At 39.5% G+C, this 25,481-nt stretch overlaps 1 protein-coding gene across 1 annotated transcript; it reads left to right on the forward strand.

Annotated features, from left to right (window-relative positions):
* The first annotated feature begins 1,848 nt into the window (after window positions 1–1,848).
* Window positions 1,849–24,202, forward strand: PARD6B (par-6 family cell polarity regulator beta). Its single transcript, XM_083619024.1, has 3 exons — window positions 1,849–2,534; window positions 10,536–10,758; window positions 20,610–24,202. The coding sequence occupies exons 1-3, from the start codon at window positions 2,460–2,462 to the stop codon at window positions 21,440–21,442; spliced, it is 1,131 nt and encodes a 376-aa protein (XP_083475150.1). The 5' UTR covers window positions 1,849–2,459; the 3' UTR covers window positions 21,443–24,202.
* Window positions 24,203–25,481: the final 1,279 nt, after the last annotated feature.

Consider the following 25,481-nt stretch of genomic DNA (forward strand, 5'->3'; position numbering starts at 1 on the left):
GTGCTGAATTTCAACTGTATGGAAGATAAGCACACTGACCATTCACTGCAGTAATCAATTCCTTCTATAAAGGAAGTTTAGAACTTATTCAGAAGTTTGATTCTATCAGTTGGACTCCAAAAAGAGACAATGGTTGCCTGACCCACTACAAGTGTTAATTAACATAGAAAATCTAGGATGGTTGTGTTATCACGAATTACTAAAAACACTATCATCCTAGATTTGTTATGTTAATTGACATCTGTAGTGTGAAGGGAAACAAAAGTCTCTGTTAAAGTTTAACTGAATCAAACTTTTGATTCAACTATTGTACCCTGAAGTCTTCCTTTATTTTATTTTTTTACTGAAGAACAGCAGTTTTAAGGTCACTTGTAGAATGCTCCAAGAGACTGTCATGTTCTCCTACTGGTTTCTGAATGTTTCAAAATAATTTATTTTGTCAGATTTGTGTCCCTTTATTATTATTTTTGTAGGAATTGTTATTTTTATCCTATGAAAAAAGCAGATGAGCTTTGCTGGGTTGGCAATGGCATAGATCAGGTCAGTGAATGAGTTGCTGATGTTGCAGCTTATGTTATCAGATCCTATAATGTGCCACCTGAGTGAAATGAGAAGACTTGTAATTGTTTTAACAACACTTAAATTTGATCTATGTACATTACTTTAGAACACACTTCATTACTATTTTTCCAGAAGACTTATTATAACAGACTTTTATCTTACATTCTAAGCAGCAGCAAGAGCAATAATTACAGCCCACTGTGAAAGTTCAGTGGACTGGGAGGGCACAATTTGCTAATGGAAATGTTTCCCCACTCCATGGTGGTTGTTAGAAGTCATGAAAAACCTGAAACATTTTATGCAACAAGATGCCTGTTTTTATGGTGCATCAGCCAACATCACAAACCCAGCCTCCCTCCCAGTTGACCATTGCAAGTTTTTGCAGAAAATAGTTCCCAGAGACACTTTGCCTATACATACAGATGCTACTTAAAATACAATCTCATTCTTCCAGTCTCCACCCACACAATGACACGTCGGTTTTACTAACAATGAGTAAATGCCAAATGGTTTCTATTTTTATCACAACACTATACAGTTGATCTTAATTAATCCCAATCCCGGACAGTTTCCTGTGTCCCTCTTGATCTTACTGCACCTTCCTCTCTCTGTAGATTTCCAGACATTTCCATTCCCCTTTAAAAGCAATATTTCATTTCACAGAGTCTTAGGGTAGGCTCAGAGTTGTTGGTGCAAATCCCAGCTCACTGGGTGACCTTAGGGCAAATTAATTACTATCTCTCAGACTAGCCCTACTTTGCAGGGCTGTTGTGAGGATGAAAACATGCTCCTTTCCTTGGTCAAAAGAGGGGCTATAAATGGAGTAAATAAATACAGCAGGTTCCATATTATCAACCTCTCCTGTTTCTCTGTCCCACACTCACAGGCTATATACTTGATGGCTCTCCCCCCCCATATTACCCCATCCCTCCTCCCTTCTCCAGGAGTTTCACATTACACAAAAAATACTGAATTATTATTTGGGGTGGGAGGGCTGTGTTGTATTATTTGGTTGCAATTATTATTATTGGGTGGTGCAGAAGTAGGATAAACATGTATATATATTATTCAGTGTTTTTTTCTGGGGGTACGCATACCCCTAATCATTTTGTGAATGTAAGTTTGGCCTCGCTGAGGGGCAGTATTTCAATATGAGTAGGAAAATGAGAGTACCCCTAAACGTTTTTTAAGGGGGGAAAAGCACTGTAAATATTTATCCCTCAGAGGGTGGCTAGGTGTCCTTCCACCCTGAGGCGAAAAAAAAAAACACCCAAGGAAAGAGACGGCCGCTAAACGCGCATGCGCCGCCGCCCCCCCATCTCTCTCTGGAATCCAGCCCGGCAGGTATTCTCCTCCCGCGCGCGAACTGTGCGCACGCGCGTTCACGGGCCACGGCCGCTCCTGCCACGAGCAGGTGCTTTTCCTCTTCCTCTTCCTCTTCCTCCTCCTCCTGCCGAAGCGGCAGGTTGCGCACGCGCGCTGGAGGTGCAGGTGCGCCGGGGCTTTCCCTCCTCCTGGCTCCCCCCCTCCTTCCCACGCGCGCGCATGCGCCGTCTTTCGTGCCTCGCTCTTTCTCTCTCGCTCCGCTCGCCGCCTCCTCCTCCTCCTCCCTTCCGCGGAGCTGCAGGTGCCAGGAGGAGGCTGCTGGGCGGCGGCCCCTCCCCCTCTCCCTCCTCCTCCTCCTCCTCCTCCCCCTCCCTTCCCCTCCCCTCGGCTTCGCGAGGTCGGTCTGGCGGCGGCCGCTCCTCCTCAGACGGGAGGCGGCAGGTTAAGGCTGAGAGGGGCGGCGGCGGTCGTGGTCGTGGTGGTGCTGCGGGCTTCCCTCAGACCCGCTCCCTTCGCGCCGCCGAGCGGACCAGCGTCTGGCTGACGGGCTGGCTGACAGACTCGCCCGCGGCATGAACCGGGGCCAACGCGGAGGCGGCGGAGCGGGGAGCCGCGGCGGCCTCGGCACCATGGAAGTGAAGAGCAAGGTGGGTGGCGCCCCCACGCCGGCCCTCGCCTCGGCTTTGGGGAGGGGTACTCGGGTTTGTTACGTCTCGCTGAGGTGGGTGGGGGTGCTCTTTCGGGGTCTCTGGGGGGGTTTTTTTCTGGGGGGGGTGGTTACCAAGGAAGCGGGTGGCCGCGTTTAATCCCGTAGCCCAGAACCTCCGCGCGCAGCAGTGTTTCTGAGCACGTACAAAGGGCATTCTCTTCAGGGCTGACCAATCCCCGGCCCCCCAGTCCGTACCAGGCACCTGAAACCGGGTGTGGGAAGGTGCTCTCGTCCTGGGTAGTGGCCGCAGCTAGCAGGCAGTCTTAAGCCCCAGCAGTTTCTTTTTTTCTTTTAAGATTGTATGTGGGGAAAAGGCACGGTGGTCATGCTGAGAAAGAAACGATGTACTGTACATATTCTGCTGCCTCGCTTGCAGTGATGGCGGGAGAGAGCGTCAGCACGATTTATTATTATTATTTTGGCGGGGGAACAGCTAAGTGCTTCATCTTTCATCTCTGGCCCCAATAGTGTGCCAGGTGACATTTATTTGGGGTGACTAAAGTCAAGGTAGTAATTTCGCTCATGGAATAATGTGTAATTAGGGCGAGTTGTTACCAAAAATGCGCTTGAGGAGCCACTTGCAGATGACTTATTTTCCAAGAGTAACCTATTAAGAATGCGGCTGTGCTTACCTTTGAAGAGCCCTTTCAAAACACTAGCTTTTCCCCCCTTCCCCCACCCCATCTGGGATAGCTCAGTGTGAGACTTAATCTTAGGGTCGTGGGATTGAGCCCCAGGTTGGGCAAAAGGCTCCTGCATGGCAGGGGGTTGGACTAGATGACCCTTGGGATTCCTTCCAACTCTACAATTCATTGATATTTTCAAGGTGTGAGCATGTGTATAGTGGTAGGTAGTTCTAATCTGAGAGTGATTACAGAATCAGGGGGTGAAGGTTATCCATGATTAGCATGAATGAATAATAGGGTGTGATTTTGTGTAGGCATTACTGGTTTGTCTTGGCTTTGCCAGTCACTACCACCCCTCAAGTCTCAGCACTTTTATTCCTTTTTCTCCTTGTGTTGATGACACTTCCTTTTACCCAAACACAAGGATCCCATATGGCCTGGGCATTTGTGCTTCTGCCAGTGCTTGATGAATGAGCTTGTTAAACCATTGAGAGAGTATTGCTCTGTGTTTTAATGTGGTCTGAAAAAGTGGTCTTGGGATTGGTTTCTATGAAGTATTATGGGGACTGCTAAGTATCCATTCTCGGACATAGTTTGAGTGTCATGACCATAAAAGTTCTACAATGTGCAACACAATTGTTAGTTATACACTATTCTGTTTGCATAGAAAAAAATGTTTTTCTCCAATATCTAGAATCTCTTAATGACTGTGTAAACAGTTGTTTTTTTGTGTTGTGCGTTTCTAACCTGATTGCAAGTCAGAATGGCATTTTTAAAGCACTTGCTGCCAATCTCTTCTGGAGAAGGGGGTACAGAGAATGCCATTTTGAGCAAATGAAACAGCCTTTTGTTTCCTGCAGCCCCTGAATTGTTCAGCCATGTTAGTTCAGCTGTAACTTTGGCACTGATCACCAGGGTAGCATGAGGACTTCACAAATTGTGCACACCTTCCTGGTACAAACAGAGTAGCTATTTGGATTTAAAAGGAAGCTAGAGAGACCCGAATTTTACTGGGGATAGTTTTGGGGCATCATAGGCTGTTTTAGGCCTTTGGAATGTTCAGAGTGCCTGCAATTTAGCTGGTTGTGTTCATACAAAATACTTACCCTGGAGTGTTTTCAGAACCTCCTTATGTTAGGGAACACACCCTGGTATACTTTGTTGAAGATTAAAGTGTTCTTTCATTATTTGTATGGTCATGCCGCAAATTAAACTGGTGAGCCATCCCAACACCACAGCCTCTGAGTAACAGGATATGTCTTACTATAGACTGTGGCTGTAATGAAGCGTTTTATCACTCATTTCGTGTTTATTCCTAATTACAAATGAACATCCATGTACCACTTTGCTCTTGTGGCTATTTCCACATATACTTATGTGGAAAACAGTACTTCTGATGGCTAGTTTGCTCCTGGTGGCATCCATCTGTCTCGGGAGACAATGAAGGAGTATTTCTTTGGGGGTGCAAATTGCTATGCTTTATATTTAAAATTCCATTTTAATGAGGGGAAAAATTATATGTTTGAAGAGGAGAGCTTCTTTCTTTCTTAGGCAAAGTGAGACTTAAAAACATATTACTCATAATGGAGTTTTTTTTAGATTTAATGTGAAGTAAACACTGTATTATTCTTGCTCTTTCCTTTTGTTTGTTTGTTTGTTTGTTTGTTTGTTTAACAAGATCTCTACTTGGCATTCCTGTCTATTTACTAAAGCACTAAGTCCATCCCCACCCCAGCTTGTTCCTAAGTTGACCCATGGGGTAATTTAGTATTCATCATCACAAGCCACCTAGAAAAATTCTATACCAGGTAGCTAAGATCACACCCTTGAATTCCACGTGGACCTAAAATACCTACCATTCCACATTCTGTACTCAGTCACTTGTGTAAATGAGAGCTGTCTTTCACCTATATATAATGGGAAGCCCCACTCTCTTCAGTCACTTTGATTGTGAACACAAGTGGGTAATTAAGCAGTGTTAAGGGGTAACTAATCTGTTGAGGGCCCTAAAATCTATATCCTCATACAATCTGTAGTGAAGCATGGTGCAATTAGACAGGGAAAATTCCTTACCAAAATAGAGAGTACAATTTTGGGAAGTGTAATCCTACAGTTCACTGGCAGCATATGATGGTGGTTTGGGGAAATCCACTGGCAGAGCAGCTGCCACATCTCTTTATCATCGTTACTCCCCTTTTAGTCAGTGGAGGGAATTAGCTATGTGTAAGGACCCACCTTTGTAAGAGAAATGAAGGGCCTTTGGACTTTGCATCTCACTGCCTTCCTCCAACATGCCCCAGTTCCCCTCACTCCACCAGCAGAAGATCTGTTGGGGAGGATGTAGTCGGCTAGTGTGCTATGGGACTTCCAGAGGCATAATTATCCTTACAGACACTCCTCAGCTGGTTTCTGGCTGGATTGTAAGGCTTGTTCCCTTAAATAACTTTGAATATTTAAAATGATTTTAAAAATAGCCTTTTAAAATCACTTAAGCACCATTGGATTAATCCCTCACATCTGCTGTACATGCACCTACACATTACATACATACACACACTTAACAATTACATAGGTCAGGATCTTGAATTGCCTTTGGCAAGTTTAAGCATAGTGCTGAAGGTAAAACTAGTTTTACAGTATCTGGAAAGGCCCTATCTTCTCAAGTTGTTCCATTCTAACCCATCTTCTCAAGTTGTTCCATTTCTCATGTTAAAGTAAAAATGTTATTTCCTTCTCTGGGCAATTAGAATTGTACTTTCTCCCTCAATATTTTACTGGCTTCAGTTAGTTCTTTTGTTGGATCTGGGTTGTGTGTAGTTAATTTTTTGGTACTACATGTCAATCTTCTGGAGAATTACAGTAATATTGTATTGTAACAGAGTGTAGGTTTCCTTAAATTTTAAAATTGCAAGGAAGTAGAATGCAAATAGAGGAGGGAGAAAGGTTGTTTTCTGCTGCTCCAGAGAAGCGGACATGGAGCAATGGTTCCAAACTACAAGAAAGAAGATTCCACCTAAACATTAGGAAGAACTTCCTGACAGTAAGAGCTGTTCGACAGTGGAATTTGCTGTCAAGGAGTGTGGTGGAGTCTCCTTCTTTGGAGGTCTTTAAGCAGAGGCTTGACAACCATATGTCAGGAATGCTCTGATGGTGTTTCCTGCTTGGCAGGGGGTTGGACTCGATGGCCCTTGTGGTCTCTTCCAACTCTATGATTCTATGATTCTATAAATAGAAAAGACAATATTACCTGGCACCATAAATCTATTTACCTTTGTAAGGGAAGTTACTCCTACAGTGTTTTGGTTTTTTTTAATTACTTCATGTGGCACAGGTGTAATAAAACAAAATGACTCATCTGTTCTGCCTTGCTGCCAGCTATTATAGGCTTTATAGAATATACAGAGAACAAAACTATTTGATTACCGTAATTCCTTAAATTTAAATGTCTCTAGGCCAAGGTGCAGTGTTTGTGCCTTATTTTTAAATTATCTCCATCTGGTGTGTGGACAACATTTGGATGACTATAGTGCTAGAGAGCAAGGGGCAATGTGTTTTTGCTTATAGTGGCCAAAATAGTCCCAATTAAGCAGCAATTTATTGCTTTTAGAAGATCTAAATGAAGGCCAAATGGAATATAAACAAGTACTGTAGTTGGTAGGTACATGTTCAATGCCAATAGCTTCATGAGAGTTATTTTATGTTTCTTTGTCCATTTCCTCAATAAGCTATAGTTATTTTCCAAAATGGATTGTACAAGTTCAGTCTTAAATTCGTACTACTGTTTTAGCAATTTGAAATCTGCACTTGTCCTAGGGTTTGTATACCAACTAAGATTCAATTTGAATCACTCCTAATTTCTACCAAGTATTTGTGTTCTTTAATAAGTGTATCATTTTAAATTGCCCCTTAAGCAAATATTCATACCTGATTCCTGAGCTCCCAAGTTGCTACTTGTTGTTGTGGTGGTGGTGGTGGTGATTTAACTACCGTGCGCTTGCTACAAAGAAGGCTCTAAGTGACTTTTGAAAAGGTTGAGTTGGAAAGTGTAATACAAAACCCAAGAAATTATACATTTGAATAAAACCAGTTCAACAATCCATAAACCCAGCAGCAATAACAAAAACTTAAACAGACCCAGCAGGGGAACAGGGGGGAACCCAGCCGAAAACATACAAACAAAATTCAAGTAAGCAATTGGCTGGCTTGTCATAAAATGCCTGGGAGAAGAGAAGTTTTAACCTGGCACCTGGAATATGCTAATGACAGCATCCAGAGTGTTCAACAGAGTTTGATTTGATTTAATATTTGTATTCCACTTTTCCAACAACAAATGTTGAGCTTAAAGTGGCTCATAATAATTGCAATACAGTAGCCTCCCTCTGAACCTCACTCAGGAGGAGCATCTGTGGGAGGGCCTCAGGTGACAGCTGAAGGGTCCAGGTAGCTTCATAGCATGAGAGGAACAACAAAAGATAATGGTAATATGAGTTGCATTAGGTTCTATGATGGTGCCAATCTGTGTTTAAGCTTAAAAGAGTTGAGAAAGAGATATCTGAACTTAAGCATGCTGATGTAAGAATTTTAATATCTGTCAGCTTACTTTAACAAGCAGCAATGATTGAAAAATTCTGTTGAGCACAGGTCAGCCCTTTTAGCTTTGTTAGGATAGTTTTAATCCCATGTCTGCTTGAATGTCAACTTTTAAAAATTCCCTAGCATGATTTATAAGTGTATGCCGTTCTTGTTGGTTTAATCATTGCGAATTTCTATCATCCGTTTATCTTTTTTGTGGCTAAGTTTTGCTTTCTTTGGCTATTTTGATTTTAAAGGCTGACTGATACTACTGCCTTGGCTTACTTTTAAACCTTGGTGGACATGGTTTATAGAATTGAACCCAGTTTTTCAGACTATTTTCAGCTACTGCTTTTGCACAGGCAGAGTGAGGTGTGTAAAAAAGTTTATACATCTTACTGTGCTCACAACTGAAATAGGTAGCCAACAGTGTTACTACTAAGTAGCTGTCTTATATTTATAATCGTCTCTTCCCCTATAAGTGGTTAGTTTCACAGTTAAATTAATGGAATAGGTTGAATGCTTGTTTGTTTGCTGAATTACTTTGCAGTGGTACCTCGGTTCTCAATTGAAATTCATTCCGGAAGCCCGTTCAGCTTCTGAAATGTTCAAAAACTGAGGCACGGCTTCCCATTGGTTGCAAGAGTTTTTTGCCCTCAGCGGAAGCCGCATTGCACATTTGGGTTCTGAAAAACGTTCAAAAATGGAAGCATTTGCCTCTGGGTTTTCGGCGTTCGAGAATTGAAACATACAACTACAGAGGTGTTCAGGAACCGAGATTCCACTTTATTAGAATGTGTGCATCAAACAGAAGGTCTGCTTTCTCACTATATGTGCTGCACTTTGTTGAATAATTTGCATAATCTTCAGAGCTAGGAAACTGCTAGAAGGATGAAGGCTATCATTTTGGCATTCCTTTCAGTTAGCATGGATTTTAAGGCATGTTGTAAGTAAGCAATACTGCAGTGGAACATTTTGCTGTAGAATTGAGTATGGAAATTGCAGCTGCAATGGGACTAGGAACGGCCCAGGGGTGATTGTGCCTTGTGAATTTGTGTGTTTTAATTGCAGGAATGTTTGTAATGGTGAGAATGGCAGGTAGTTTGACATTTAATAGAGTTTGGACAAGCAGGCAAATATTGCATGGGGTGAGGGAGCTTCAGTAGTGGATTGTTGGGATCTGCAGAAGGATAGGCAGGTGGTGAACAGTAGCTAGTGGAAAGAGCACTTAAATGGTTTGGAGAATTCTAATATAGGGCAAGTGGATACTTGGGTCCTCAGTGGAGCACCAGTCCAGACAAGTGGGGTGAGGTTGGCGTGTCATGTTGTCCATAGAGATTTAGACCTTCTCTCCAATAGGCTAATCCACTCTGTGGCTTGGTTTTAGGGTTTGTACCTTGTGTTGGTCCAGAGAGACAAGATTAGGATGTTAATGATGTACTCCATACTCTTCTGCTCATCATCCACCCTAATTGAGAAGGTAGAGGTCACCTCAGAGTTGGGGTTCAGAAATTGTAGCTGGTGAAGGATGCAGAGGCCAAGGGGCTGGACGGCACTACTGGCTGTGGACAGAAATGCACTGGTTGCTAGTATGCTTCAGAGCCCAATCCAAGGTACTTACATTGACATAGAAACCCCTAGACAACTTAGGCTCCAAATATCTGAAGGAGAGTCTCCTCTGATACATAAGCCTATCCAAGTATTAGGATCTGTAAGGGAGGCCATGCTGGTAGTTCTACCATCATATAAAGTTGGTCGGGCAGCAGTGCATAAGGGCCTTTTGTGGTGGCCCTCAGATCATGGAATTCTTGAGGTGTGTCTGGCCTTGTCGCGCTATACACTTGATGTTCAGTTGCTGTATACACTTGATGTTGGATTAAAGTGCACCTTTCTGCACAGGCCCTTGTGGGTGGAAGACATTACACAATTGAGCTGAGAACGCATGGTGAAGGGCAAGCAAATAATGCCAAATAATATATAAGAGATAGGTGCTGGAGTGTAAAATTGCCTGAATGAAAGCCACACCTTGTAACCTGGAAGTCCTGCCCACTAATCCTATACATATTGGGACATGCAGTGGTTACTTAGTGATGAAAGACAATATTCTGCACCTACTCAGATACTGTTAGTTACGTCACATGATTAAGAGTTGAGCTCTAGCACTGAAAACAAGTTTCTGAGCAAAGCTCTTCACAAATTCTGGCTGAAGCCTGGGTAACCTTGCGGGCAGGGAGGTGGGTGTCTGACAGGAGTTGACTAGGAGGAATGGACTCTGTTAATTTGATGGGTGTCATGCACTCCGAACATTGTCAGAGATGCATTATATCTGCAAGTACTAAGCCATGGTTGCAGTTGTGGGCAATACTTGGATTTATTTTATTTTTTGTTTTCATAATGATTTCCTCCATAATACAGTGAGGCAGAAAACTGTTTTGATTCATGTTAGAATTTGTATTTGAAGTGGAACTCCATTGATTGGTTACATTTATATTGCAGCATTCATCCATTGGATCTCCCTTTCACAAGAACCCTTTAGCTTTCTAAGAGCTGGTAACTTGTGAAAATTCATCCAAATAACTTCTTAGATGAATGGGAACTTTAACTTTATTCTCCTCAATTCTAGTTCAACACTGTTCATGACACCACGTTACAACTTGGTGTTAAATTTAAGTAGACTTTGTGTATATGTGAACATTTCCTATTACTGTATCAACTTCATTTTTGTTTGTTTGTTTTTGTAGTTTGGTGCAGAATTCCGGCGCTTTTCTTTGGAAAGGTCGAAGCCTGGAAAATTTGAGGAATTCTATGGATTACTGCAGCATGTTCACAAAATACCCAACATTGATGTCTTAGTTGGATATATAGACATTCATGGAGATCTCTTGCCTATCAACAACGATGACAATTATCACAAAGCAGTTTCTACAGCTAATCCTTTGCTTAGAATTTTTATTCAAAGAAAAGGTAAGCATATATTTCATCATACATCCTTCAATGAGCTAAATTTCTTTGTGTGTTTTTCCTGATCATTGCTCAAACTGCAGTTTACTGGCTTGGAAGAAAATGCATCATTATATGTATTCACACTGATGCATTGTTTGATACCTGTTGATTTATTGAGAAAGAATATTGCACAGTTGTGCAGTGTATGGTGGGATTTCATCCTGCTGCATTTCCTTTGCTATGCATAGAGAGAAGTTGGGGGAGGGGAGCATAGAACCATTTAGAGAGGCAGCCATATTCATCTAATAGTTAAATCTTTTTGAAATTCAACCTTGATTTAATACACAAGATCATGCCTTTTAACCTTGCTACAAATCTTGCCTTCCCTACTGAAAACTTTGTTACCTAGCTTATCATGAAGAGATATAGAATCTGTTGGTACTGAAAGAGAGATTCTTTAATAAAATCACAAGCACCACTTACCCCCAAAAGCACATCATTGATAGATAAGCAAAGAAAAAATGTAGCTTTACTCTGAACTCCTCACAAATTATGTATTAGGTTTTTCTCACATTGATGAAAAATGAACAAAATATTCAGCAGTTTTTATGTATAATAAGGGCTCTAAGTCACTGTATTGTACCTGGGAATCTGAATAGCTTGGGAAAACCCAGACAGTGTGATTCCTGGAGTTTCCAGTAAAAAACAAAGGCTCTATTCTGGTTTGGAGAGAAGATGGGAAATGGTCACAGCCTCCCTAATACTGACGCAAGTCATATTTGCTGTAAGTAGAAGAGCAAATAGTTATATGTAACTGTTTAAATAGAATGCCTTAAAATATGTAAAGTGGCACATTCCAGCTACCTTTTTCTAATCCCTTATATTTTGTAATATTCATCAAAAAGATAGAAGCTGAATCTGGAATAGAAGTAGATGGACTGGTGAGGTCATATTCAGCAGTTCTGCTTAATCTCTTTCAGTAGCCATATGACTAGAGCAGATAAGCTACTTTGTTGGGCTGGGATTATTACTTAACATTTTAGCACCATATGTGTGTGTTTATATGAGTTATTCACTTAACAGTTATTTATTTATTTTAAAGTATTTCTAAACTGCTTAATATTTTAAACATCTCCAAGTAGTGTACAGTTTGAAAAGCAATGTATCATTAAGATAGTAAAATGAAAGCTGAATACTGGATAGACAGGTGTTCTGTGTCCCAAGTTGTCATCTTCGTGAAGTGGGAAGATGACTTGCTCTGGAGGGGTGGTATTCCCCAGGAGGGAGCAGGTGTGGAGGCTTGGGTGGCCATGGTGGCTAGGAGTGCCGCCAAGCTCATATCACCCTGTTCCATACTTCAGTGGTTTTTAAAGCTCTAGAATCCTTCAAAAGATCTATTCAAAATTACAATTCTCATTTATTCAGCATACAATGCTAGTTTCTGTCAACAGTTCATTAGCAACTGTATGAATGCTGTTACCAGTGCTCCAGCCTTACCTTCTACACTTGTAACTTAATATTTCCAGCTCTGGCTTGTTTGCTAGCTACACCCCTGTTTGGACAGAAACTATTTAGCTCATAATACTCCATGCTCTCATAACTTCCAGATTTGATTATTGCAATGCACTCTGTGGGGCTACCCTTGAAGATTACTCAGAAACTTTGTTTGGTCCAAAATGCAGTGGCCAGATTACTGGTTGGAGTTCCATTTAGATCTTTCATAACCCCTGTTTTTAAACAGTTGCATTAGTTGCCAGTTCATTTTAACATCCAATTCATGGTGCTCATGTTAATGTTTAAATCTGTAGAAACAGCCATTTCTTTTCTTTCTTTGGTTCCAGAGAGAGTAAGTCCTCACTTGACCTGGGCAGGGCTTTCCAAAATGTTCATGTTGGTAACACAATTTTGTAGACATGCATCATTTCGCGACACAGTAGTTTAGTTTTGCTAGCAAACTGGAGGTTAAACTAACCCCTTTCCAGCCCTGGGAGGAGCGTGGGGAGCATTTGCACGACACACCTACACATTGCAGCCGACACACTAACATGTGGCGACACACAGTTTGGAAAGCTCTGACTTAGGGTATATACAATGAATATATTCCAGAATTTGATAACTGGCATACTGGTTCATACAGGCAATGACCCGATTTATGTGCACCCAGTTGACACTTGTATCACGGCAACCCAGAAGTGGCTGGAAAAGTGGGTGGAATGGGCTTATGTGCACTCCGCTGTCACGCACAATGACCCTGTGCAAATCGGGGTTTGCCTGTAATGACAAAAATATGGATATATTTCTTTAGTTTACAAGTGGCACAATCTTGTATGTAATTCATTGTCTACTTTAACAGAGTTTAAAGTGAATCTGTATCCAGTTTTTTAAACTTGTAGATCAGAAAGCAGTTCTGAAGTTTCAGTTTTAGGCTTTTTTTGTTCATGATTATGCTGTGTTCACTCACTATGCAGTAATTAACAATTGTATACATAATAATAATAAAATTCCTTCCAGTAGCACCTTAGAATATCTGAAGAAGTGTGCATGTATACGAAAGCTCATACCAATAACAAACTTAGTTGGTCTCTAAGGTGCTACTGGAAGGATTTTGTTTGTTTCGACTACGGCAGACCAACACGGCTACCTACCTGTAATTGTATACATGTTCTTCTGTACAAGACATTAAAATAAAGATGGGGGGTGGGGAGAGACTTGCCATAGGAATATACCTAATTTGGAATGCTATTCTGGTACTACAGTATTTCCAGTATACAGCATATATGGGGCAAAACAACATAGATTAGGTTTTATACTGAAGCATTTAAAATTGTTCTCTCATTTAATTCAGTTATTTTGCTACACTGGAATATCTGAGGTTATAATTTTTGGAAGAGTTAAAAAAAGAGAGAATCTAATGGCCAGGCTTCTGCAGTTTAAATCTAATACAAATGTATGGAATTGGTCTTTCTGAAAGTATTTCTGAAACAATGCTGCACAGAGTTGTCATGCCATTGACTGCAATGTAAGAAAGAGCTAACTAGTACAATTCCCTGGTTGAGAAGCATTCCACATTTAATGATTTTATAAAAGGCATCTAACATTCTGCATTAAAAATAAATTCTGCAAACTTAGAGCCTTTTTTCATCTAGTTACAAAATAGATGTCCTGGCTGATTCAGGATGTACCGTATTTGGCAGAGATGTCTGGAGCAAAATATGCCTATTACTATATATAGTAGAGTATTTTAGAAGGTAGATTGGGTGAAGAGGGAGAAATAATATTCAGAAGGGTAAAATTTCTGTCTTAAATACAATATAATCTTTCTATGTCTTATTTTTTTAATAAACAAATGCTGTAACTTGAGAATTTATTAGGAATAGACCTAGAAATGTGTTCATTGCAAAACCAGCTCTGAGGTTCTCAAACTCTGCATATACTAGTACTAGTTGCTTAGCTTTTGTGCATTGTAATCAGTTACCGGTATGCTGAATTCTAAACTTAACAGTACACTTTAAACAAATGCAAATAGTATTTGTGTTTCAAAACATTAGCTAATAACAAGCACATGTTAAACAATTAATAGTGTAAATGATTGTATACATAACCATTTTCATCTGTGGAGTTTCAAGGGCAGTCATTTTTTAAAAATAGTTGTGACAGTTTTCTAATTTGTGTACTACATGCTTTCAGAAGAGCTGAGTAACTGGCAACCAAGCATAGAAAACTGCACAGTGCTTGATAAAGGCTCTTGTGTGGGTTAGGTCAGTATAAGCTTTACCTAATGTCTCATTCTTTGTGTTGAGTTGGCAATATGCTGATTTGGTTTCACACCAGTGAGCATGCTTATTAAAAGCAGTTCACCTTTGTACCTTATAGGCATTCACCTTATTTATGGCAACACTTTTTACTTCTGGTTTCTTGCCAAAAGTTTTTCACTGTTCTAAACTGATTGGTTGGTGTCAGAACAATAGTACCTTTGTACTGAAGGATATTGCTTAAAAGAATTTATTCAAGGGTTGTTGAGAGGCTAAACAGTCATGCTGCCTGACTAAGTTTATAAAGATCAGACTTTATTATTTCCCATTTTTTTGCATTTATTTATCTCAAAACTAGTGTTAGAATTGTCATGCCATAAACTCCTTATTGTATTCACCTATTCAAAACAAGTTATAGTTCTTTGCCTGACGTAGCAGTTACATTGCCTTTATTTAGAATGTGTCGTCATACATCAGTGGATCTATTCACATGTCACATTGGGTCATAGTTAGTCCAAGACAAACCATGTCTTACCCTGAATGAGCAGCATACTGGTACATGCTGCTCAAGTTGTCCCTGCCCCGCTCTTACCTTTGCCAAGAAAGAAAGAAAAAACAAATCAGTATACCTGAAGGAACGTCTTCACCCCCATCATTCAGCCCGGACACTGAGGTCCAGCTCTGAGGGCCTTCTGGTGGTTCCCTCACTGCAAGAAATGAGGTTACAGGGAACCAGGCAAAGGGTCTTCTCGGTAGTGGCACCCACCCTGTGGAATGCCCTACCATCAGATGTCAAGGAAATAAACAACTATCTGACTTTTAGTAGACATCTGAAGGCAACCCTATTTAGGGAAGTTTTTAATATTCTGTTGGGAGCCGCCCAGAGTTGCTGGGGAAACCCAGCCAGATGGGTGGGGTATATTATTATTATTATTATTATTATTATTATTATTATTAAAGCCAAGAACAAACCTTAGCTTCCACTCACTATGTGCACATACCAAGACACTTTTGCATGGTAAGCCATAATTTCTTTCAGGCTATGACTCAAAATGACATGCAAACTATGCCAATGAGTTTCGAAAGGTAGACCTGGAAAAACAGGAAACATTTATTTGAAAGGAAGTACTGGTAATGCAGAAAGGAGTTGCTGATAAAAGGTTAAAACACAACCTGCTCCACAAGAGGTTGTGAGAACTTTATTTTGCACATTCTTCAACTGCTTATTTTCTGTAAGAGTAACTGTTGCTCAGCTAGTATATTTTCTTCATAAAAGGCTTTTTATGTTCAAGACTATCAAAGTGTTTATCAATAGACTTCCTTCAGCTGTGTAGGTATTACATTGCTCCAATTCTGTTTAGAAACATGGAATATACACCCAGATAAGCTGCATGACATAGGTATCTTGGTCTCTGTTTCCAGTGCTGCACAGCATTTTAAAAATTGTTTCCTGACAAGGGCATTGTCCTTTCAAAATGAAGCACCACGTCTGCATCTTTTGGGGAATATGAAAATCTCAGTGTATACATGAGTTGCTGTTCCTTAATTCTTAAACTAAAACCTGAATAAAAGAAGGTTTTAAAGCAGAAGAATCTTTGACTTTATTGAATTTAACATTTTAGTTACATTGCTATTGAAGGGAAAACTGCTACTCATAAAGACAAACAGTAAATGAACTTTCAACTTGGACTGAAGTTGAACACTGGGGAAATTGTGTTCATAACAGCATATTTAACTTTAACCTGGGTTAAAAATTCTCTTACTGGTGCTGTCTTGGAATAAGTGCATTTCATTCAGTTCTTGGTTTCAGGTACGTGCACTACTCATTCCTCAAGTTAATATTCTTTCAGCTCAACTATTGAGGGATGTACTTGGAGATTCTTTCTAATATAGGAGTTGATAGTATTTGCATAACTTTACATTTCCAGATTAATTTTATTTATTAATTTTATTCCCATACTTGTTTACATCTTAGGCCTTTCCTGGGTGCACCCTGATCCTCAGGAGTGGTTTGGGGGCATACAGGATGTTGGAGGGGGGCATGGACTTCCTTATGTTGAATACAACCCATTATGTTTTGTTAGTATAATTTGCTGACTTCTGTCTACCCATTCTTGACTTTTTCTTTTCCAGCCCTCATAAGCTATTGCCCTCCCTCACACCTTTCTCCAGTGCAAGAAGATGGTTGCTAGGGATCCAATTTCTAATACATCTGATATGCTGTCTAATATCAATTAACATCATTTTGCATTGCTGGTTCTCAAGGAAAGCAGTGTCATTTCCTTGAGAATTGGCACATCCTTAAGAATTTGGCACATACTGCCAAATTCTTAGGTGGTCAGTTCTAGGTGAAATGTTCAAGATTCCCCAGCCCTTGTACCCCAACCCCCTTTCAGGTGGTAGTTGTACCTGGTGTGACAAAGCAACTCAGAAGGAGAAGGCAGACAGTTTTTTCAGAGGTGTAGGCATGCTGAAGCTTAGAACTTAAGTTACTGCAGAAGCAGATGGTGTTTTTTTTGTTTTTGTTTTTACTATTACCATTTCCTTTTATAGCTCCCCTAACTAGGAACCTTCCAAAACTGTGGAAGATGGCATATTGGGGGGGGGGGGCTACAAGGGGAAAGAGGACTAAGTGAAAATCACATCATTGCACTAGCAGTATCCTCTGATGGATTGTAAGACAACTCAGGATTCAAGCCTATCTCTCTGCCCACCCTGAAAGCTTAAAGTTTAATCATAGAAACATATCTGGTTGTATTGTTGTTTAGTCGTGTCTGACTCTTCGTGACCCCATGGACCAGAGCATGTCAGGCACTCCTGTCTTCCACTGCCTCCTGCAGTTTGGTCAAACTCATGCTGGTAACTTTGAGAACACTGTCCAACCATCTCGTCCTCTGTCGTCCCCTTCTGCTTGTGCCCTCAGTCTTTCCCAACAGCAGGGTCTTTTCCAGGGAGTCTTCTTTTCTCATGAGGTGGCCAAAGTATTGGAGCCTCAGCTTCAGGCTCTGTCCTTCCAGTGAGCACTCAGGGCTGATTTCCTTAAGAATGGATAGGTTTGATCTTCTTGCAGTCCATGGGACTCTCAAGAGTCTCCTCCAGCACCATAATTCAAAAGCATCAATTCTTCGGTGATAAGCCTTCTTTATGGTCCAGCTCTCACTTCCATACATCACTACTGGGAAAACCATAGCTTTAACTATACGGACCTTTCTCAGCAAGGTGATGTCTCTGCTTTTTAAGATGCTGTCTAGGTTTGTTGTTGTATTAACCTAATCTTTAAAAATAATGATGAGTACAGCACTTTTATATGTGAACCAAGCTGTTAATTATACTCACAAAAACCAGTAAAATAAATAATAATAATAATAATAATAATAATAATAATAATAATAATATATTTATTCCCCAGCCACTCTGGGCGGCTCCCAACAGAATATTAAAAATACGATAAAACATCAAAACATTAAAAACTTCCCTAAACAGGGCTGCCTTCAGATGTTTTCTAAAAGTCAGATACAGTAGTTATTTCCTTGACTTCCCTCTGCCTGGTTCCGTATACAGTAATGTCACTTACCTCAGTGAGGGAACCGCCAGAAGGCCTCTCGGAGCTGGACCTCAGTGTCTGGTCTGGACGATGGGGGTGGAGTTGCTTCTTCAGGTATACTGGGCCGAGGCCGTTTAGGGCTTTAAAGGTCAGCACCAACACTTTGAATTGTGCTCGGAAATGTTAGTTTTCTGTTTCCCCCAAGCACTGGTAACAACAAACAGGAAATAGGATAAACATACCTCTAAGAAGAGATACTTTCTAGCAACAGATGTGTTGTGCTGTTGGCAATGCTTTTGTGTGATGGTGGCTGTGAGAGTCATACTAGTCCATTTGTAGTATCAGTTACTCTGGAATCTGCCCAGTTCCCATATTGGGTGACATGTTGTGGCACATGAGATTTCTCAGTTCTCTCCTCCCCCCCCCCTCACATGCCCCCCAATCTCCTCCAGAGGGTCTACCAACTCTCTTTTTCCAGGACACAACCTTTTTTTCATGGGGAGAGTCGTCATAGCAATCCACAGTTAAAATTAAAAGTCAGCAAATGTGTCCTCCTTTTTGCTCTTCAAACTATGGCAACCCGAGAATACCCTTCCTGTCTAGCATTTGGATCCTGAGTCTTTGAATGTGTTAGTACTTGATAGTGTATTTGATTTCAGACATGGCCTAGAACTAGGACTAGGTACTGCTACTAATTATACAATTGAATGCATAACACATACCTTTAAAATATTAAAATCCCTAGCACACACAAGCTGGAAAATTATTCAACAGTAGTACCTAATCCACCATTCCATTGTCTTTGTTCCCCTTAATGTAACATCTAGCTATATAGTGGTCTTCACTTAGAATTGCCATAAGATCTGTGCATAATTGCAGATTAAAATAAGCTTCAAGTTTCAGTACTATACACTTACCTGGGAGTAAGTCCCATCAAACTTGAAGAGAAGCACTTCTGAATTCACTTGTGTAGAATTGCACTGTTAGTGTGTCAGATATGATTAGCATTGGTATCTTGTGCTAAAGCCATAAGAAACATTTTTTTCATAACAGTAGTTTTCAAAAAATATATTATCTGGGGTTCTTTAAATTCAAAGGCCAGTAATAGCAGAGAAGGTTGCATGAAGAACTGTTTTCCTGCCACTGCTGGGCTTCCCCTGCAATCTGTAGCTACAAAGTAGGGTGTGTTCTGAGTATATGCAGAAAAGCAGGTGAGACCCATTGACTCATATAAATGCCCCTCATGAACTGAGTGTGCAACTTTAAAGCATGATCCAAAATACAACTTTCTAAGACTTGAAACTGATGGGATTCATATTGATGTCCTGTGGCATATGGGAAAGGACCTGGATTAATTTTAGGAGCAAATATATAATCAAATCATTGGATGAAGTATTCAGTTGGGGTGGTATTCAGCTAAGATTTACTTTGAGTAGACATTTTGAAATTAATGAAGCTAACTTGGTCATGTTCATTAATTTCAATAGGTCTACTCTGAGTAAAACTTGATTTAATATTACCCTTGGTCCTTAGGAACTGTATGCTAAACAGATGTACTACTACCTGAAATATGAAGAAACGACTTACAATCTTCTCAGTTATAATCAATTATAATACTTTATTACGGGCATCCCCAAACTCGGCCCTCCAGCTGTTTTGGGACTACAACTCCCATCATCCCTAGCTAACAGGATCAGTGGTCAGGGATGATGGGAATTGTAGTCCCAAAACAGCTGGAGGGCTGAGTTTGGGGTGCCTGCTTTATTATAATTAATTTTCTTAATTAAAAATCAGTATATAAATTCAATTAAGCAGTGGATTAAGGCTTATCTCTCTCTGCTTAAAGCACCTTTTGCTATAATAACTGAATGAAATCCATGGAAGAACATTCTTCAGCTTGAGTTGCAAGGCGTTGGTAGTACTAGTTTGCTGTTAAACCACTTGTTAGAAGTGTCTTCCAATGTTTAAATATGTTACTTATTTAGTCTGTTGCCAGCCATTTTACCTGCTCTTGATGAGGGGCAAGGAAGGGAGCTTGTGGAATGGTATTTGTTTTCAGGAGATTAAAACCAGGTCATTTGGCCACCATCCTAATATTTGGCAGCACTAGGTCCACTGGCTGTTTGCCTTTCCTCATTCTTTTTATTCTAATATACTGAAACTCAAGAAGAAGAAAAATGTAACCTAGAATTACACATTGACTAAAGAATTGCAAGTACATATCTTATAAGCCATCGACAGTTCTTTGGAAAGCTCTGAGTTTTGCTCTTCCAGTGCTAACTTCTTTGCTAAAAGTCCTAGAGCTAAGGATGTTCCGTTTGAGAGCCATGTGTCACATTTAGTGGGCTATATAAAATAAAGCGCAATACAGACATGTGCAGCTACCTTGTTCCTTGAATCCCTTTTTTCTTGGACTAGGCCAGCCAGATCAGGAGCAAAACATTACAGAATGCTGAGAACTATTTATTTAGGAGCTCTTTAATGGCTAGTGCCATATATGCTGACTGGGCTTATTTTGTACTCCAAAAATTAACATGTACTTCTCCCCCCCCCCTTTTCTCTTCTCATTTGTACAGAAGATGCAGACTACAGTGCCTTTGGGATGGATACCATAACAAGGAAGAAAAATGTCTTGACAAACGTGTTGCGTCCAGATAACCATAGGAAAAAGCCTCACATTGTCATTAGTATGCCACAAGACTTCAGACCAGTATCTTCTATTATAGATGTAGACATACTTCCAGAAACCCATCGCAGAGTGCGGCTTTATAAATATGGAACGGACAAGCCTCTAGGATTTTATATACGGGATGGCTCTAGTGTCAGAGTAACGCCTCATGGGTTAGAGAAAGTACCAGGAATTTTCATATCTAGGCTTGTTCCTGGTGGACTGGCTCAAAGCACGGGCTTATTAGCTGTAAATGATGAAGTTCTGGAAGTAAACGGTATAGAAGTTTCAGGTAAAAGCCTTGATCAGGTTACAGATATGATGATTGCTAACAGTCGAAACTTAATAATTACTGTGAGACCAGCGAATCAGAGAAACAATGTTGTTAGGAACAGCCGGACTTCTGGTAGCTCAGGACAGTCTACAGATACCAGCCTTCCAAGTTACACTCCACATACTGTGCCCATATACCACCCTGAAGAAGAGGAAGACAGTGATGAAGATGATATTATTATTGAAGATAATGGTGAGCCACAACAAATTCCAAAAGCGGCTCCTTCCAGTGACAGCATTGAGTCACTGACACAAACTGAAACCAATCATGAATCTGTGCAGAATGGTTTAATTTCTTCCAGAGAAGTAAACTTGTATTGTTCAACTGGCAGCATTAACATGGAGTATGAAATCCAGGACTCAGACCCAAAGACTTTAGAAGAAGATGGGACAATCATAACATTGTGAAACTACAACAGCTTATTTGCTAAAAAGGCCATAAGAATTTTTTTACTTGGCTGTATTCATGCAGGACGTACCTCTCAACTACCATACTCCAATGACTTTTGATATCTGCATAACGGATTAGAGCACTCTGCTGTGATTCACAGGAACTGTTCCATTTTGATACCCAGCTGAGAAACAAGTGTTTTAGGAACACACACTGACTGGTTTTGTGGTTCAAGGCAGGACAGCATTTCCATGACCTAAAATTGTGCAGGTCTATTTTTCAGAATGTCAGTGTCTAGAAGGAGCCCCACCGTTTAGTTTATTGTCCTGTGATCTGGTTCCATGTATTGTTCATGGAACATGTTTTAATTGTGGATTTGAGTATTGCCATATGAGAACCAGCCTCAACCATTTTTCAACACGAGAATGTTAATAAAATAACCAAACATAAACTTCAACAATTTTTGGCCTTCTTACTCCATACTCCAGACATGTGTAAATTAAAATAATCTGGAATGTTAATTATCAGTGCAATCCTATTCATATTTACTCAGAAGTAAGCTCCATTGTGTTGAACTCTGCTTACTACAGGCAAGTCGGTATTGGATTGCATTCAATGAGTTGATTGACTTCAGTTCTAAAATTTCTTGAAGCGGTTCACAAAATCAGAAGGGAGAGAACTGTCCATTGGATTTATTGATTTGATAGTTGTGAAGTGCAACTTTTTTTAAAAAAAAAAACTTTTAAACTGTATTGTCATCTACTACTGGTGTTGGAGGGATAAATCACTGCTATTTTGTATGGATTGGATAGCTCACTAAAAAAAGAAGTAGTTATTTGTCTGATCATATCATATATAGATGTGTACATTTACCCTTTTTATGAGAAAAACTGTGATCTTGAAATATTATGATTCAATCAAGCTCCACAAAAACCCAATTGGATTTTCCATTTACGTCAGTGGGAGTTGTACCCATAATGTGAAAGTCTTAAAATATTATTCCTTTTTGTTCCTTAATTAGTTCTCTTGGTTCATGGCACCCACTACTGCTGTAACTGTTATGGAATGAATATAAAAATGCAAGTGCTAATGACAGATTTGGCTAACATAAATCTTACTGCTTATGAAGGTTCTTTTGTAGTGGAAAAGTTCCCAAAAGGAGGCAAATTATATAACCACAAATAAAGCAGTTTAGAACGTTGGTTTTAGTTACGTTCCCCTTGACAAAATGCTTTCTATTTATAGAATTCTAAGCAAAAGGCATCCTAATATTTATCCTTTGGGCATGTGCTTATTCCTTTTTCTTCACATAATTATGACTGAAGTACAGTCCACTTGAAGAGGGTTCCACAAATAGATAATGTGTGCAATCAGGTAGCCATTTTCATGGATGCATATGTTTGGTACGACTATGGATCTTACCATGGTTCATTATATGGTAGATAAGGTGTAAAATGAACTTTTCACTTACACAGAAGCATGGAAACCAAAACATTAGTGAAAGAGTTGAATGTTAATTTATTGTGGAAACACACATAGGGTTGTTGTGCTGCTTAACACATTCAGTTTGATTTTTTGATACTTGTACTGCAATCATGTGCATGAACACTTTGGATATATTAGTGCAATTACAAACTTAAGAAAATATTTTATTAAACTGTGTTTAAATTTTACTCCTTATGATACTAGCCTCAATCAGGTAGCTTGTTTTACGGGATGGAGTGTGTTCTTTAAAAAGCATATATATCTATACATATCCTTGTAATGCATAAAATAATCTTGGCTTGAAGTAATGTAATTATACCTAATAAAATTAAACATTGGGGGATGGGGGAAATAATGAACACTAGAGAGGATAAGCAAAAGGCTCAATGTGTTTTGCTATTAAAATGACAGGCTGCACTGCATTTAATTGCAAAGTAATGCAGTTGCCATGATGGTTTATCACTACCTTATTTTTACTAAGCCTTTTAAAATCAATTTGAAACAGAATAATAGTACATTTTAATTATATATATATACAACGGTACTGGGCTTCAGTATAAGTGAAACTATTAGACTTTCATATACTACCTCTTAAACTTTGACAGCTAGCATCTTGTGGGGGACAAGGTCGGTCTGCTAGATGAAGACATGAAGGCTTGGTGTATGTACAATTTTTACTTTAAAACCCAGAGATACTTAAAATTTTACTACAAGTTCTAATATGCTGTTTGCTCTGTATGTGTGTGTATATATACACGAACATACATAAATGCATTCTCAATTTTTGATTGAATCTTAAAATGAATGTGTATGGACAACTTCACAGAATCAAAATTCTTTTGATGTTTGTATTGATTTACAAAAATGAAAAGTTTTTTTTTAAAAAAACCCCTCTCAGCAATTTAAAGACTGATTTGCCTTTTAAGTGCACCTTATCTGAAAGAGAGCAGAATATGGCTAGTAGTACAGTTTTCTGGAACTATTTTATAGTTTCTGATGAAGTCAAGCTAAACTGTGAAATCTCTGTTCTTCCACAGCTACGTTATTTAGGATGTTGTTGTGTACTTTTGTGACTTGTGTGTTTTCTAATTAAAACCTTTATGCAACATGATTTTTACATGAACATGTATAATATGTCAAATGTCAGTATTTTTCTTACCACTTTAATGTATGATGTACGTCAATACCACTAAATGGACTTTGATTTTACAAATCAAATTGGCATAAGTTGTATGTTAGTCATATTTTTACAGACTCAATAATAAAAAACTGTAACTATTGCTAATTTTAAACTTAGATGCCTTCAAGAATGCTTTATTACTTACTTAAGAAATCTCAAAAGTTACTTCCTGATTTTCCCCAGGTCTATATAGAATTTCATTGGAGCTATCCCAGAAATTGCTAAAGCACAGAGTTTATCCTTCCACAGTCAGGCCAATCACTAGAAAAAGGAAGGACCAGGATCACATTACCTTTTCCTAGAGTATTCTGAAAGGGTTAAAAACAATCGCTCATCACCTCAATCAAAATGACCACCATAGTTTCTGTTGTAGACATCACTTCAAAACTAGTCTATTTATATTACATATGTATCCCACTTTTGCTCCATGAAAGAAAGAAGCTAATAGCACCACACATGTGGTCTCTCATCCAAGGAGTGACCAAACCCCTGAGCTGCTTAGATTCAGCGGGTCTGCTATATTGTGTGTCTTTAGGCCATGCCCTGTAACCATATGATTTATTTCCTCTCTTGTGTTATATGTGTTCATGAAGTTACTGATTAGATAACTGCGTCTCACAGAGGAGTCTCCAAGTTGCTTCTGCTCCTTCTCTGTCCTCCAGAAAATTCTGAATTTTTATTTTGATTTATAGTCCCATCTTATCTAAGGGAGTAGGCCAGTTTTGCAACAATTCATCCAAAGACCTTTCAGTTTTAAAAACCCTTTCAACTTTTGTAGTTAGGTGGTCAAGGAAGATAAAATTTAAAGTAGTAATGCGAATGAAAAGGGAACCAATCTTTGTTTTCTACAATTCATTCCACAGTATTTTATATAGAAAATGTATCCAGTTTAACCACCTTGTTCCATTTTTTTTCACTCAAGTGTCCAGTCTTGCTTTCAGACAGTGTAGTTTTTTGTTTTGCCTTTTCTACCCATCCCTCGCTTCCTACAGATGTAGAACTTGGATTTCCCCTACCCAAGATTAACATTTCCTATTACTTACTGTCCCCTTAAATTCCTTCTTATTGCATCACCACCCAAATCAACATGTTTTAATCTGTAAAAGGCTCCATTCTCACAGTGCTTTATTAAGGCAAGTAACTTGATTTCATACCCTAACTTTAAGTTTTCTAGCATAAATTTTCAGCATTCTGAAAAGAAATGAATACGGGACAGTTAAATGTTTCATTATTTCATTTTGGACACCTCAGTTCATAAAGAGGGGAAAGCTTGGAAGGCAGGTTTGAAAAGGTCAGTTCATCATGCTGGATTTTAGAGATGCAGTTTATGTCCTTAATTTGTAAAAACAATTATGCTTCATAGGTATTCATAAGTTCCCTTAGCGTATGAT

This window comes from Podarcis filfolensis (genome assembly GCF_964270895.1).
Source record: "Podarcis filfolensis genome assembly, chromosome: 6".
NCBI lineage: Eukaryota > Metazoa > Chordata > Lepidosauria > Squamata > Lacertidae > Podarcis > Podarcis filfolensis.